This window comes from Oenanthe melanoleuca, chromosome 1A (assembly GCF_029582105.1).
Source record: "Oenanthe melanoleuca isolate GR-GAL-2019-014 chromosome 1A, OMel1.0, whole genome shotgun sequence".
Classification (NCBI taxonomy): domain Eukaryota; kingdom Metazoa; phylum Chordata; class Aves; order Passeriformes; family Muscicapidae; genus Oenanthe; species Oenanthe melanoleuca.
The window spans coordinates 42,897,956-42,915,903 of NC_079334.1; the positions used below are offsets into that span (position 1 = coordinate 42,897,956).

A 17,948-nucleotide genomic window follows, 5' to 3' on the forward strand; every position below is an offset into this window, starting at 1 on the left:
TACAAGACTACAAAGTACTCATGTCCCAAGACAGCAAGAGTGATGTAGCACAGGCCAATACCTAGAGCAGAATTACCACTGCCTCATAGCCACGACAGGTCTGGTCACAGATGTCAGTCAGAAAAGTTACACCAAACCAGCAGTAGTAGTAACAATTCAAAGCTACACTAGGAGTGACTGATGCTGGGTAGTACCTCTAATAGAATACTGGCAGAACATCACTGTTTCCTTTGCAAAGTCTGATGTGGTTTTGCTCAAGTCAACAAATTCTTTCCTCTTATAAAGAACACAATAAGCCCTTCATTTCCCCTGGTAAAGCCAGTCACCTACGGTTTGGGATTAAGAGACCTTTTTTCTTAAGGACATACAAATTTTATGTTTGTCATTAATGAGACTTTCAAACCATTCTATGAAACATCTGGTAGTTTTGTTTACTTGTCTTGTTTACTTTTTTCCCCCCCCAAGGAAAGCATGAGCACAGCCTTCCTCTACTGTAAAGGACACAGCTTAAATTCACCTCATACGAGGAAATAGCAGAGATTAACAAATTTGGAGGATGAAAGATGAATCCCACTTGGGCAAATCTGCTGATTTGATTGTGGCAGACCCACTATATAACTAATGAGAATGCTTATGTTATGTTACAGCTTTCGAAAGAAAACTAATATGTGCCTTAGCATACATGTGCACTACATACACTGTGTACACATGAGAATGCACATGTGTGGTGTGTTCTTCTGGTGCTCTGTTTGAAAACTTCACTATTCACTGAACAGATAGGTGGTCAGAGGGGTTTTCTTCCCTGTTGCTGAGGGAATGTGCTCAGCAGTCACCCTTCAAGATTGCAATCTGCCATTACCATAGAAATGAAAGCTTGTTTAATCCTGCTGTTTTTTACCAAGTCAAAGCAACACAACTAGCAGAAATCAGCTGACAGCTGATCAGCTCTGAACTACTCTGGCTTTTTCATCAATTTAGTATGAGTATGATCTTAAAACACATAAACTAAACAAAAAATCCAGCACCAAAGGCCCAAACCACACTCATTATTTGTTCATGTGGGAAGCTACATTGGCACACGTAAGTAACTCCTCATCTCATACTAATAATGTCATATTGACTCCTTATTTCATGTTGACCAGCCTAAACAAATACAGACTGAACTTTCTCTGGGCATGTATTTTATAAGTGGATGAGTCTCTGTCCCCTAAAGAAAAACAGAATGACAAATGGTTGGAATAATATTGAAAAATCTCTTTCAAAATTTCAGCAATTGAGGAGTACAATTTTGCAGTTGAGGCACACCTATTTTTGCTTTACTTTGTCACTGGTTTTATAAGAATTGTTTAGCTTCCTGAAAAACATAAAGGACATGAATGCTGAAATTGAGACTCTTTTATAACTATAGTATTCAAGTAGATATTCCAAGTGACACTGAATTAACTTAATTAATTTAATTTATACAGAATATGAAGCTAGTGAGACTGAAAATATCAGAACAATATCATGAGAAACAAATGGCAACTCAACCAACTCTGAATTGTTGGCAGATAGAACAGTGACAACATAATGTCCTTTTGCTTTGCAAAGGTCTACAAATAGAATATAAAGGGATGTATAAACAGTAGTCTTCTACTACTCTACCTCTTCTTTATCTGATAATCAATCTAACATCAATGCCCTGCAATGATATTAAAAATTCTTGGCATGGTGAGATTCTTGGCATTAGCATAATTTTATTTTTAAAACTTAAATTTTAAAAATGTTTCTAAAAGCTTTTGAAAATGCACCTCCCAAGACGTAGGCACATTTTTGTGACCAGGTTACTGATAAAACAGTTAGATTTCCATTTGCTGAATGATACTGTAGTGAAAGTCCCATAATTGATACACACATATGCAATGTTTACATGCCTGTTTATAACCACATATCGTAAAACAACCCCTCACTAATGACAAGTTAATGCTTTGTGTAAGTTCATATAAATTATAAACTTCAAATAAAAGGTAAAATTGATGAATGTTAAGTACTGGAAATTTATCCCCTGAACAAAGCAGAACCATCTAACAAGTAATGCATAGTTTTCAAGTTCTACTTCATATTTTACTAATACCATATTGGTATTAGTAGCTTTATTTATATATCTGCTCACTCTGCAGGAAAAGAACTTGTTTAGTTTGGGGAAAAAAAATGCTCTAGTAATATCATATTGTTTTCTTTGTTGGATAAAAAAGGGCAAAGCTCTGCAATTAACTGTTTACTCCTTTTGTCAGTAACTTTGGCATTCCTATTTCTTGGCAGTTCATTACTTGCAGTGACAGTGAATGCATGGTACAACCCAGGTTCTGGCTCAGTGCATCTGTTTAGTCCAACCTGCATCTCTGGCCTCGCGACCAGCAGCACAATTTTCCTGCATTCTTCACTGGAGAGCAACGCCACTGCCTCTTCCCTATTCTGGACATCTTGGCCATTTATCTAGGAAACAAATGAAAGTGGCACATTAGTTTCTATTTCCACAAAGCAACACACAATAAAGGGCAGGTATCAGCTCATTTGTGCTGAATGTATGGACAATGAAAACTGCGCAACGGGCTCATCTTCAGCCCCTCAGTGGTAAGTGCCTTCACTCAATTATGCGCTTACTGTAAGAGCTGTATTGATCGTTGAAGGATGGTGGACATCAGAGGAAGCAGTTATGTTCATAAATGTCCAACCTGCGCCCTGGTAACATACATCTAGCAACACAATTAACCAGCCCCTGACAGGTGACGTTCATCTTTCTCCGTTCAGAGTAATGGAAGTGTCACTCTGAGATAATAGTGCTGGTGGAAGAAGACTGGTAATGCTACAGCTGAAATCAGTCACACTGAATGCTGGTAGAGAGGCAATTAGAGAGCTACAGTATTATCTCTCACCAGGCAATACTTTCAGGCCACTGCTTGTTGCTGCTCCATTTAATCATTTCATATTTGTGGGGACAGCTTAGTAGCTGGTACCACACAAAACATATGTATCCCCCTTATAAGGGGATAATCAAAATAAAAGTGGTTCTTCAATGAAACTCGTCTTTTCTCGCTACCTTTCTCTATTCTGTAACCCCATTGAAACAACAACACCCATGACTACATGGTAACAAACACAATTTTCATTGTCCAAAAACCATTTATAAGAGAATCAAATAGAAATCTTATTTCCCATATGAATTCAGTTTTGTCCAATTCACAGCACAAGAAATCGATTATTCTCATTGTGGTAACAAAACCTCCAAAATTCAGTCTATTTCAAAATGAGTGAAAACAAAACTGGATGGTAGAAATAAATATCTGAATATTTTATTGGGGAAAAAAAATCTTCTAGTGGCTCCATTTCAAAGAAGTAGGAATTTGTAGCTGAAAATCAAAGAGAAAGTGACATTTTTGTGCATGTATGTTTGGCCTGAAAGCCGTGATTCAAAAACACAGTTTTAACTCAGATTACAGAAAATCCCTGATTACCTAGCTGGCAGTGAGTGAAATGTCTGAGACTCTTCCAAGCTTCCATGATGGGACAGCTGTGGTCTGTGGGAGACCGGGTCAAGCTGAAAAGCAGAGATGCAGCCACAGAGGGGCTCAGGAGCAGATTTCCAGCCTGCACAAACCATCCCCAGGCATGGTGGCAGCTCCAGTAACTCCTATCAGCTGAGTAACTGCTCCCCATGGACCCCAGAGGAGGCAGCTGGGCTGTCCCCACCCCACCTGAATGAAGGTGGCCTCCCCATCCCAGCTGCACTGTCATTGGGAAGGAGCAGGACTTCAGCCTGCCCCATGGACTCTGCTGAGCCTGCAGGTTCACAGCTAAAAATAGCAGTTTAGGCAACTTCCACTAGGACTGTCCTCTTAAAACTTTCCCTTGAAAGGGAAAACATTTCCTATAAAGTACTCAGGCAGTTTTCAGATCCTTAGACTGTGAAGGTTGGTGGGTTCTGAGAATGAAAAGGGGACATTTACAGCCTCAAAAATGAGAGGAAACCTGCTGTCATTTTGTGAGGAATACACATAACACAGTATTCCCCCCCCACAGCCTTAACCAGTGCTGCCTGGCACCCACAGAAAATGCCCTGTGCTGAAGGATCTGTATCTCTCCCAGCCTCACTGTAATCCCCCCATAATGGCACCATCACCTTCTATTTCTCTGAGCTATCTCATCAATAAGAGGAGATAGAGGGTCAATGTGTTTTCAGATATGAAAGTAAACCCCACATAACTCTCCGGGTGTTAACTTTAATGATAAAATTCATAGCTATATATCAGCACTGACATTAAAGTAATGCTCCAGTCCACAAGAGGATGGCAGAATTATCTATGTTTTCTCTCACCCCTGGAATCTTTACTGAAAATTGAAATGAACTGAATTTCATTAGGAACTGGAGTATATTTGCCTGAACTGCTGTTGGCTGTCCATCCAGAAATTTTATGAAACAAGGAAAGGAGTGGAAAATGGACCTACTCTCCTTAATTTGACACACATAGAGTAGGAATGTTTCTACTTGGTTGAATAAAAAAGGGGTATTTTTCTGATTTTTGAAATTAAAAATACTGCTGTATCCTCAGTAGGTATGGCACATAAAGCCATGGAAGGCAGTGCCCTAACTTTTCCTCTCCTACAGGCAGCCCATGGTATGGTCCTTTCACCCCAAGTCCTGCTGAGGATGTCACTGCCCTCACACAGGGGCATCTGTGCTTTCTGGGGGAGAACATCATCATTGTGAATGTTTTCACAGTCCCAGCCACACAGAGAAAAAAACAGCAGCCCCCAAGTGAACCCTGACACTAAAATTTAATTTATTACTTCTTCTCTAGAAAATGGACTGCTTTGGTAAGCCAGCTAATAGGCACTGTGTAGCTAGACTCCCAAAGCTGATTTAAGCTGTACCAGGATAAGAGATACAGGTTTCAGCAAAGATATTTCCTGAAGAAATGAAAAGATTGGAAGGAAGGAACAGACTGAGCTTGAGAAAACCTGAAAGCTCATCTGCTTAAATTATAGAAGGGCAATTATGGAACATATTGCAGAAAACCAACCTGTCACCACCAGGACTTTCTTCTGGGGCTTCAGTGAAAAAACACAAAAATACAAGGCAAACCAACTTGGAATCAGAATTAAAATGCTACAATACAGCAAAAAAATTCCAGTCAAGAGATTTTTGGCAGCAGTTCCATGACTTTGCACTAGGGTGAAAAACACACTACTCGTTGCTGGTTGAGGATGGAAACCCACTGCCATTCCCTCTGTTTCCCCTCTCTGTACAGGTATACTGCTCTGTGCAGCAGCCAGCCACCCACCTATGGGTGACACACCCACCTATGCTGTAACACACAAGCCTATCTTTGGGGTAGCTCTTTAAGCAAGTGGGTCTACAGAAACAAAGGGGGAAAAAAAGCCAAGGTGGTAGATTAGAAAGGAATTCAGAAAAGCAATGTATTTTTGGGGAGGAAAGAAATTATTAACAAAAACCTTATGAACCTCCTCCTTAAGTACATTCAAGATCATCCTTCTCTAAACAACACTTTTTTTGTGTGAAAACTTATTATCTATGCTTAGCATAAATGAGTTTTACCAAAATTTATGCATTTGGTGAATGATCAGCACGTCTCTGACACTTATATTTATGTCTGCAGGATCCTGTTTAGAATTTGACACTGAGATGAACATAGTGGAAATGAGATTTTCTAATAAATATGGAAAAAAAAAGACATGGGACGTAAGTGCATGAGCCAGAACGAGTTTGTCAGTCTCATTTTTCAGCACACGCACAGTAGCTCCCAGCTATTGTGTTAAAAAACAGACATACATGGATTTTCTCATCGATCACAATAACAAAGAGAACTATCTTCCCTCATTAACAGCTCACAGAGAAGATGGCACTGCATGTTTGTCTGAAGAAAGAGTTTAAGGAAGAGTCTATTGTCACATACTTGCAAAATGCGGTCTCCTTCACGGATCCGTCCATCTCTGGCAGCAATGCTGTTTGGATCAACCTGCACAGGACAATAACCACTGAACATGAAAAGATTTTTATGGGAAATTAAAACATCTGCACAATTGCATGAGTTGAAAAAGTACCATTTTTACACAGTGTAGAGGCGATCTGAAATTTCCTTTAGAGTCACAGAAATGGAGTAGTTCTTTAAATAATCACATGAGCTTGTTTCAGATAAAAGCCTCCAGACAGAAAGGGTTGGGAGCATATGATTTTCAAATTAATACTTTTCTATGCCACTGTCAGGCATTAACCTTCAGCTGTCAGAGCATTAAAAACTAATGACAGACACCTTTTTCTCTGGAAGCTTACTATGGACTGAGAAGCTTCTACAGCAATTGATACCTGTTTACAAATGGGCCTGTCTTTGGCCACAATTATTTTTCTTCCATGGAAACATTTACTATTAAACTATTATCTTAGTAATCAATCTGTTTGCAAGGAAACATCGAAAAAACCCAAAGGATCCATACTGTATAGATCACTCACAGGTCCTGTACATCATTCCTAGTCTGAACCAGTTAATTTTCAGTTAGTTTAACCTAAACAGATTTTTAGGGCTCCAGTGATAGTTTATCAAAGACACTATAGCTCAGCCCTGAGCAATGACCTACTGTTTGTTGCAGGACAATTCAATCTATCACCTTTCACTTGATGGTTATCTTAAATAATTTATTCTACCTCATCATGACATAAGTTCTTTTCTCAAACCAAAATCTGAGTTGAGCATTTAGTTTGTGGGCTACATCCTCTACATCTGTTAGATATTATTTTCTTCTTGTGCATTGTCATAGAAAAAAACAATGAATCTGAAGCCCTTAATCAAGTACAAAAGATAGTATCAATACACTCACTTTCACAGGTCTAAGAAAATTTTATCATGTAGGATAAGCAGAACATTTCAGATATAATCCTGGAATGCATTAAGAGATTCCTGAGCTTTCTTTGTCCTCACAAGGTCAAACAGACTTTAACAGCACAGCTTGTACAACTGGTAGAAGATATATTCTTAGGTAATTTATATAAATTTCTCATTCTTGTTCCAAGACTGTGCTTTTCAGCTTATTTAACATTGCTACTAGCCTCTTTATGTGTAATCTTGCCTTTGTCCCATTCAGTGATACATAGAATAGTCTTTTCTGATCCTCTCCATCCATGAGCTTGACTAATAATTTAGAATCACAGAACCACTCAAACTGGAATGGACCCATAAGGATCCCACTAAGCCCAACAACCAGCTCCTCACAAGACTACCTAAAACAAAACTGTATCACTGAAAGCTTTGCCTAGTTGCTCCTTTAATTCTGCCAGGCTTGGTGCTGTGACCACACCCCTGGACAGCCTTGTTCCAGGAACAAATTCCCCTTTTGGTGAAGAACCTTTCTCTAATGTCAAAATTTGGTTCACCATGTCACAAAAGCGACCAATTGGGATCACAGCTCATGCAGAACATGGACCTTGGAATCAGAAGAGTTCTGTTTTACCCAGAAAAAACCCTCTTTGCATGATGGAGACTCAAAGGGAGATGGTGTTCTTCGAAGTCTTGTGGACTGACCTTGTGAAAGGCTAACAATCTGTGCTAGGTGCCACATTTTCTGAGTGGAGCCAGTGAAAACCTGATGATTCATCCCACCTCAGTATTCAGAATTCTGTATTTTGGTTTTCCAGCATATTAATCTCTAAAGCTACTCTCCCCACCCACCTGTGATATGTCTGTGTGTACCACAACTGTGACAGACAAAAAACGAGTACAAGAATGATTGAACCACTGTTGGGATTACTGAGGCTGTGGCAGAGGGAGAACGCAAGCAGGGCTCTGGAGAAGGCACTTTTCTGCTCAAAAGCTCTGCCTGATCTCTGTCATAAGGGCACATTTCTTTCAAAATTCTGACAATTCTCAGACTGCTTTATGCTTTATCAGCTACAATGCTGTAGTTAAAAGCATTTATAGTGAAGAAGCCCACTAGTAATAATTACCCTGCTTGGGCAACATCATTTGAACTGATAATCTAAATGAATTGAGAGTGACATGAGCTGGTTGATGGCAAACACTTCTGCATTTCTCTCTAAGAGCACTTGTATGTTCTTTCCCTGGCACGTGTAGCCCCCCCATGAACATCTCCCATGCTCCTCCCCAAGGCCATGTCCTTACCTCACTGACATAGATTCCCATGTCCTCCTCATCATCAGTTCTGTAGCAGACAGTCAGCCCCAGCTTCTCCTGGCTGCCAATGCGGCACAGCTCCACCTCCTGCAAGAAAATTTACAGGCTTTTGTGGTGGCTCTTTCCAAGGGTGGAAAAAACTGCACACCACAGGGGAGCACCAAGTTGCTGAGATACTCATGCTGTATGACCTACTAATCCTGCTCAATCTTGAGACACAATGTTATGGGGGGATCTTTAAGGGGGAAATTATTCCGTGTATTAAGAAGGAAATTCCAGTACAATGCAAGCTATACAGAAACTGTTTGGTAAGACATGCCAAACTTTGAGAAATATAGCTGTGCATTGATTCTGTAGGTCTTTGACTTTTGGGTAATAGAAGCTGACTTACAGTAGATTACATAGTCCTAGTTGCATCACACCAGCTGATTTATAGCATGTAAGACAGACTGGCTACCATCAATCAATCCATCACACAAGTGCCACTCCCTTCTGACAGCAATCCAAGTCATAAAGCAGAAATTCAGGCTTCCATTAATGGCATAATTTCTTCCCTGGCCAGTTCAGTGGTGCTTCATTACAGAAGCTGTTAGATAAAAGAAAGATGCTTCAAGGAATCTCCTGTGGAGCTAAAGAGCCGTGACATCTTCCTCAATTGTGAGATGATGCAGAAAACATATTTTTAGTGCCAGATGTCCCAGCAGTGGCATCTCATGAAAAGTGCAAGTTTTTGGGCAGATGGTAGAGTGATAACTGCTACATACACCCATCTGAGTCAGGGATCTTTAGGGTTTCATAGGGGAACCATTCACAAAAATACAAAGCTGCACTTGGTTTGAACATTGTGTAACAAATAATTGCAATAAAGCAGGATGAACCCAATAACACAGAATATTAGCTTGGCTGCAAGTGAGAAACTTTAGTTGGCATTTGTATGTAAAGGGAGTTTTTAGATCACATTTGGACCCTGACAGCTTCTGCTTCAGTTCTCAGATACAGAGTTCTCTATGATACAGAGCTTGTTCCCCCCCATTCCCAGAAATGTCATGCAGACTTATCCACAAACAGGCCCACTACTGAGTCCAGCAAGCTGTGGGGCTCAGGTGTCAAAATACCACAACTTACAGAAAAACCTGTACTGTACACACATGGGTTAGCCAACGAGCCTTGTGATGTTTTCAGCTGAACATCTTTCACAAAGTGCACTGCTATGCCTTGCTCTCCTGCTCCCTCACCAAAATTCAAATCTACACAGGTTCACTACCTGCACAAACCCTAGAAGCTTCTCCCTGGATTTTGGACATTCAGTGTCTTCATGGAAAAAAAAAAAGAAATGTAGAAAAAACTCATAAAATCTGTAGTATTTAGTTTTTCTCAGATACGGCAGGAGTTCTACATAGGGTGGTAAAGAGTGGAATTATTCAGCAGTACACAGTACACATTGGGTTTGAAAGAAGAAATACAGGAGCATGTTTTTATTAGGGAAGGGAATTACAGTGACCTGCTTTTGGCATTGGGAGCACAAGGATGTATACTGGAGGGAGGCCTATTCAAAACCCACAGTAATTGATGTCTCCAGAGGGAAAGACCACTTGACTGGAACTGTAATATTAGGGAGAAATTACAGTAACAAAACGGCTTCAATTACAGTAACAAGGTATACTTTTAAGGAATAAAGAAGTTTGTGGTCCCTTGGAGGCCTATAAGGAAACCTAAATACACCATAAAGGACCAAAACTGGGACCTTTAAATCAAGGCAAAAGGGGAGCTGTGCACAAGCTGAAATCCATTAACTTTCATTGTCCTGCTGGCACAACCTCCTGTATCCCCAAGCTGAGGCTGGACAGGGGCCCCAAGGTCTGCTCTGAACACAATTTCTTCAGATGCGAATGACCTTGAAATTTTCGTGAATTATTTGACTCAAAATGTAACTACAAAGCTGTACCAATGTTTCAGGCTGCAAACGAACTGAATTCTTTTAGTGCGCTGGCTCAACGAGCAGAAAAAAATAACCATTTAGGGCAAGAAAGAGCAAAGGAAAATGAGGATGAGCCTAGAGGCTTCATCCTGTGTGTCTAAGAGATTTACCAAAACCAGCTGATGACAAGTATCAGTGACCAACACCCTCTGTCTGGGCTGCAATAGCCCTGGCTGCACACAGTGCTTGAGCTACCACAGCTCTCTTTCCCTGCCCACTAACAGATCTAAGAGCTGAGTACTGGAAATCTTGGACCACCTCTTTCCTCAATGACTCTGTGGGGTGCAGTCTGATGACTGCACATGGCTGTGGCTGCTTGGAAGCTGTAGATACCTACAACTGAGATCTTAGTATTAAAGGCCCGACAACCATTTCATGTTTTTCAGTCCAGATGCAAGCACACATTCAAGTAATATCTCATTCAGCATGAGGAAGATGGTAGATTGAGGTCTGTTGCTTTGCACTGGAAATCATTCCAGTTAACTGCCTTTTGCCCATGGCAAACCTGCACTACTAACCCCATGGCATCTCTTTTTTCACAGGAAACACAATACATCCTGGTCACAAGGAAACAAACCAGAGTTAAAAAAAATGTATTTTGAAAATTTAAAAACACTTTGCATAAAATAGTAAATAATCTTTCAGAGCAAAAGCCCACAAGTGAAACACTAGAGAATCTGGACTATCACAGTCAAATACACTTGACACAGTATTTTGCAACAAATGCTTTATAGTGTTGTGGAGTTTTTCTCCTCACAACTGGTCTTTAACAGAAAAACCAGTAAGTTTGGCAGCAGTAATGTATTTGTAAGGACATAATTTCCTTCTCTGAACTCTTTTTTGATATATGCACACATGTGCATGCACGCACACACACAGTTGCTTTCTCTTTAGTTTTTGTCTGTGTGCATGCAGGGACTGAACTGCAAGTCTTCAAAACTCAGCATTTTCAAAATCTATGAGAAATAATATTTGGACATTGATGAATGGCGGTGACAGACAAAGGGTGGGAGGAGAGAGACTGAAGTTCAGGAAGAGCTCAGGAGATGATATCCTTCCCCTCTTTTGGGCACACTGGGGGCAGCCACCTCTCAACACACAGAGTACTTTGCTGCCAAGTGACAGAATCAATGCCAAATTGCTAAATCTTTTACTTGCTGCTGTGTGGCCAGAACAAAAATTCAGTGCACTCCCTCAGTAAAGACAATGCTTTAAAGTGTTTTGCCATAAATTATGTGGTATTGAAATTAGAATAAGGGTTATCCCTTCTTGAAAGACTGGGATGCAAATTTACAAAGTAGCCAATTTCTGCAGACAGAAAAGACACAAAAGACAGAAAAGAGATGCAGATCCTGTAGGATTGAAATTTCCCTACCTTCTCAAAATCATTGTGCTTTAAAAAAAAATAATTAGGAATATCTTGTCTCATAAGAAAAATTTTTTATGAGAGGTTCGATTGTAACTGCATAGGTATAGTCACCTCATATAACTTTCTGTGACTTGTTTTCTTTATCTATAAGCAGAAAACAATCCAAACACTACTAGACTAGCAGCATATTAAAGAATAAATTATTCCAGAGCATTTGAAAAGCACTGTATGAATACTATAAATACATCCTTCAAAAAAATCCCCATCTGTCTTTACAGTAATTGTTGAACCCACTTAAAAGACCAAGACAGACTATCAAAACCACCACAACTACTGAGCTTCCTTCACCCATACAGTATGCCAGAGTAATGGGCCCAATGAACTCTGTCACTAGAAGGGGCAGCACCAAATCCAAACACAACAGTATTTTTCCTAAATGGACATTAAAATCCTCACTACAATGAGAATATTATCTTGCCATTGAGATATAATAAAATAAAAATAAAAAAAATAATTAGTGTTACTCCCCAGTGTAACAGAATCTCTTATCAATAGTTCAAAGTTTATATTTTTGTGACATGGTAAGACAGAAGATCCTAAACATTTTTAGTTTGTGATACAATCAACTATTTAATTTCTAACCATTAACTAGAATCTCCTCATCCCATTTAACTTTATCTTTAGAGGAAAAGATCAGGAAAAAATCCAGCCTGTAAAACTTGCTTTCTTCCCTCTCCAGTTGAAACAACACTCCTAAATAGGGGGGGAAGAAAAAAAAAAGACAGAAATGGGAAGGGAACACTGCAGTTTACCAGTATGAAAAAAAACCCCCAGGTTTTAAATTAAGATCCAACACAACAGGACACACATAGGTTTTAGAACAGGAAATCCTCACAGCATACTGGAGAAGGATTCCTACTCCATCAGCAGAAAAAAAAAATGTTGCCAGTCTGAAAAACTCCTTGTGTGGTGAAACAAACAATGAAGGTCAGAGATGCTTTATCTTAACCCTAAAATGTTTGAAATACATCTGACAAGTTCCATCCACAAAGCCTACAGTAATGTAATGGTGCTTTAAGGCAAAAGAATTCTAAGAGATGCAGTCTATGGACATGTCTGTGGGTTCAGCAATTTTTCTGTACCAGTGAAGGATTACTAGTACCTTTTGAACCAAATCCAGATTATAATTCTTACTAGTTGATATTATTGCAATGTCAAGGAAAAAAAAAAATTAGAGAAAATAAAATGTTATCTTTGTATCCACCCAGAACAATGCACTTACACCAATAAGTGAGTTACCAAGTGGTCATGTGAAGATACTGAAACAACCCCAGGTAGGAGATGAAACACCTTTCTGTTTTACCCCTTTACAGTCCACTATTGGGCAGAGCTCCAAACTCCTTACACAATTTACCTCATAGTGAGATGACCTAAGAGTCTGGAAGTGCCAAAATACACAAAGGTTTAGCTGACAGGTTTTTTGATTATGTCCTTGTTTACCTGTAAAGAAGTGTCTTGCATCACACAAGTTATTCTGGGCCATAGCCTTTTCAGAAGAAATCAAGGCTTATTGAATGGAATGAGGGGCCCAATATCTGGTGATCCAAAGTGGAGAAGCACATTTTAAGAAAAAACAACAACAAAATAATAAAGCAAAATAAGAAAAAAATAGTTAATTTTGTCTTTTTTTTTTTTTTTTTACTTTTTCACCTGTGGTAATTGCTGAGAAGCTGCTTTTACTGTTCATCTTGCTAATGGTATAATTGACAGAATGAGTAATGAAGCACAAAAGGCCGAGATCAGAGTACTTACAGAACAGCTCAATGAGGAATTAACTGGGAAAGTACATTAAAGTCTGACTTATTTTAATAAATTAGTTACACTGAAAAAAAATCCTCATCTGTCTGAGCTAGTGTCAGTCCTCTGAGGCATCAAACAGAAGTGCTAAGGGACTACACACCTTAAAATTACAATTCATTCTGCAGTATCATCTTGATTCTGCATCTTTATGGGTAAGATCAACCTCCAGTTCATATGCATAGCTGAATTTTGGCTGCTTTTCACACTTTCTGTCAGAGTTATTATATGAAGGTTCTGTAAGATCATTTTTTCAGTTTCTTGTTAGTTTCTGTAAACTACGGAAACTAAGCAAAGATCAGTGTCAGTCTCATAAAAGTGTTTAGTGATTCCAACTCTGCAGTTCTTGTCTCATCACTTACCTTGAACCTCAGTGATGCAAGCATTGGGATCATTATCAGACAGGGCTTCAAACAGCCAAGGACCTGGCAGTATCTCACTAATAGCATTCACTTTCTTGGTCTTTTTCCTCCACATGACCTGAAGGATTTATCTTCTCCAGGCTGCTAAATCACTGGTCATTTACATTGCTACTTTGTATAATATTTAATGTTCGTAATGCCACACACTCATCATCACTGGCAAGTAATTCTGCTCATGAAATAAAAATAATACAAACAGAATCTTAACTCCTCATACAGGAAGACTTCAATCTAATGAAGCCCTAGGAGGGCTAACAGTGGAGCTACTAAATAGAAAAATTCATCTCAAATTCAGAAGAGATGATAATGATATTACATGTTACATAAAATCATGTGTTGCAAATGAAAGTGGGTGTAAAACAGGGGGGTTTGTAGCAAAACAAGCATCATCAGCAGAATAAATGCTATTCTTTAGACTTTGTTTTAAAGCATAGTTTATTTCACCTCGAATTTGTGCTGTGCAGGAGGAGTTGTGTCATGTGCAAATGATCAGAGTGTGTTCAATGGGTAAGATACACACTTAAAGCAGACACAGTGTTTCAAACAGGTATCATGTTTCACATTACCCAAATCATGTTTCCTACACTGAGCATGTTTTTTTTTAAGAGCTTATGTCTTTAATAAGTGACCAGAAGTAAACTGAAGAAACTCAGAAGAAAGAGATGTAAATCCTAGCACTGGTAGAAGTCATCAAAACAATCTATTTCAATTATGATTTTTTTTCCTATAGACTACCTATCTCTGTTTAGATGAAGAGAGTCTGTGATGTCTCTGCTGTATATTTAACAAAGTAATTTCATACTTTTTTGCTTTTGGAGTCAGGGTGGATGTTAAATATTTAATTCCTTCCTTGCATGTGCATGTGTCTATGTGTGCAAACTTATGTACATGACTATATAGGCACATGCAGTGCTTATATATCTGTGTGGAAGTGCATGCCAGGCAGGTCAGATACACTGCAGAGAATCTTTCCTGGCAATCATCTAACAGCTAATTTAAGGGCATGATTACAATTCTTGAAAACACAGTGACAGGGTATATGCTTATAATGAGAAAGTGAAAATGTCAGATCACCCCACAACTCACAGAATCAGAGTAGTGACATTTACAGCCATCCCTGGACTTCACTAACTTTTAATTACAAACCATACAGACTACCTATTTATTCATAACTGCAAAAAATAAAAGAAATGGCAAAAGGAAACAAGAATTTTCAGTTTCTAAAAAAGCTCTTCTGTTATTAGATAGATCAGACCAATATAAACCTCTTCCCTTACTTTACCTCCATGACAACTGAGTGTTTAGGGTGAGCTACTGTAAAGAAACAGCTCACAGGAGAGCTTGGATAGAGGAAATGCCTATCACTGCAGCTTTCTTAAGTATGCCAATAAAAAAAGATCGAAACCACCTGGGATTCTGAGGCTTCCAGACAGAAGGCAAGTAATACTGCAGGCAAACAAAGGCATGCTAGACCTCAGAAATATCCTAACACCATCAAGAGTTATGCTCCCCTGTCAAGGGGATTTTCCAGGAAATTCATTAATGTCTTTGTAACACAGGCTAATTGTAGGCTATGTTCCAGAAGTATTCAGTGTGAAACAGAGTGCAATGAAACAGCCCTCCCCTTCACAGGTCACTGCAGGGTCCTATTGCATTCTTTTCACAATGAATAAACTTGTATTTAAAAGCTTGCAGGGGATTTAATTTACAAACACTCACCACTTTCACCAGAAAAACAATGCTTCTATCAGAAATGCAAAGCTCTTAATTCCTCTGGTATCTTCACCATGGAAGGTTACAAACACTGCAGGATTTCAGCACATTATAGATCAGTTTTAGAACCCATTCTGTAAATGTCTATGGAGATTTGGTAGAGCTCAGGGTTTTGCTTTTAAAATGACTGACATTCTCAGGTTGTGAAAATAACCTAAAGAAATGCATTGTTTTTTGCTTTTTCTAAGAGTCATAGTATGTTCTGTTATTCTGATTTCACACAGACCAGCACATCCACAATGTACTTGGGGGCTATTTGGATGGAAATAGAAAAGCTATGGAGCAAGACAGAGCCAGCCTAGATATAAACAGGTTGGAACTGCTGGCAGCTGTGCTGTTACAAATAAAATTGCATTCCCTGGTGTCTTCTCACTTATCAATTTTGACAGAAGACTGTCCTGACTTCTCATAAACAGCATCGAAAAGGACAAATCACATTGAGTGTCAGATTTGCCAGAATGGATTTGGTTGGTAGCTTACCACAAAGAAACAGAGGGTTATCTCCATTCCACATGGTGGGGAAAAACAATGCTCAGTCCAAGGGGTGGGGGCTTTACCTTATAGGCTGAAGTCTCATATAATCCTCATTTTTTAAAGGCTGTTTTAGATTTAAGAATCTCTGACACAAGATTTGTTTACATCAAAGCAGAAAGTAGAAATATCAGCAAGCATTTTTCAAATGCATAATCCAAACCCAAATGTAATGTAGTATGAGAAATACTTAAAATCACTTTCCTACTGATCCCTGCTTTATAGCTATCTTTAGAGCCACATGCTGTTTTGTGTCCAGACAAAGAATGCTCTTTGGGATGGATGCTGTAGACAATGACACCAGTATTAGAAAACAAAAAAAAAAAAAAAAAAAAAAAAGAAAAAAAAAAGAAAAAAAAAGAAAAAACTAGCAGAAAACCCCAGAATTAATATGCTGACATATAGGCACCTATTAATTAAATATCATCATGCAACTGGCCTTGTAGCTGCTGAATCCTTTTATAATAAAGAAGCTCCAACGGATGTGGGAATTCACTCTCACCCTGAAGCTCTGGAAGGAAAATTTTTGGTGTGCTTTTCCACTTCTATGTGAAAAATCAAACAATGGAGAAATTTAAGGCATGGTAGACCTGCCAGTGAGTATTCAGCAATCTGATGTGTGATGATCAGTAATAGCCTGTTGGAAATGAGTGGGAGGAGGAAGGCACCCTGGTGTCAGCTGAGACTCCCTTTGGGTGGACAGGGGGTGGACAACAGTCATGGAGCAGATGGGACAACTGATTGGGCTGGATGAATAATGGAGCTGGACTACAAATATGAGAAGCCTGTGATCACTGTGCTATGAACAAATTCAGTTTTGCAGTGGGAGGAAGGGTCTAAGCATATGAGGATGAGATAACACTTTTAATTCTGCAGGACTGGCATACCTTGTGTGCCCTGTCTGATTTGCATTTAAAGAATATTTTTGGGTAAAGACACATGGTAGACTAGATTGAGTGTATGATGTATAGAAGTCAAAGAAGGAAAAAAAAAAATCCTTTACAATTTACAGGCTTCCTGGCTGCTAAAGGCTCAACAGCAAAAAGTGTATCCTCCAAGTCACAAACCTTCTCTTGAAGCTCAGCTACCATGCATTATACCAGATTCCTGTCAAAATGAGAAATCCAAAAAATTACCCTAATGAGAAATATTAAACCTAAAATACTCTAAATCCTATGTAAAAAGACTTTTTCCCTATTGTCTGGATGATCTTACTGGAAAGTAAAATATCCACTGTCTTCTTTCAAACAAGCCATGGTCTTACTTTTCTCCCTGTTTCTTCCACCTTCCTATTTGTCCTCTTTATTTTTGTTCCTTTCCCATGGTGCAGTATGAATGCTAATTTGTTAGAGACACTTAATTACATACCTACATTTTCCCATGATATGTATCCATATATATTTTCTCCTGCTTGAGACCCAACACCCCTTCTGGTATGTTGTATATTTGGGAAAACCATGAATACTTGCTTTCTGAGCAGAGAGATCCATGATGAAATGCTTATATGTGGTATTTTTCAGCAGTCAACTTTGGTCCTTGCTATTGGCCTTTCCCTCAACAGAAATGTGAATTTGCAAGGATACAAGAGGAGGTTAAGGTATAATTAGCTAACTGATAATATGCAGTGAAGTGTTTATTTTTCACTAATCTTGGATCCTACATTGTCCCTTTCTTCTCACTAAACAAAACAGGTGGGGATAGCTCAGAGGAGGCACAAACTGAACCTTATGTTAAAATGAGATAAGCAGACTGGAGTAGTAACTATTCTATTGTGCCGTGGGTGTGAACATGCTCAACTGTCTTCTCGAGGGTGAGGAGAACAAACTCATCAAACT

The 17,948-nt window shown here is 39.0% G+C and overlaps 1 protein-coding gene across 2 annotated transcripts in view; it reads right to left on the bottom strand.

Annotated features, from left to right (window-relative positions):
* The window catches only part of PDZRN4 (PDZ domain containing ring finger 4), a 223,749-nt gene that overhangs the window by 8,321 nt on the left and 197,480 nt on the right, over positions 1 to 17,948 (bottom strand). For both annotated transcript variants that reach the window (XM_056515016.1, XM_056515024.1), the window contains 3 exons: positions 8,172 to 8,270; positions 5,955 to 6,017; positions 2,374 to 2,475 (listed from right to left, as the gene is read on the bottom strand). In XM_056515016.1, coding sequence (XP_056370991.1) covers positions 2,374 to 2,475; positions 5,955 to 6,017; positions 8,172 to 8,270 — 264 coding nt within the window. The remainder of the gene's footprint in view (positions 1 to 2,373; positions 2,476 to 5,954; positions 6,018 to 8,171; positions 8,271 to 17,948) is intronic.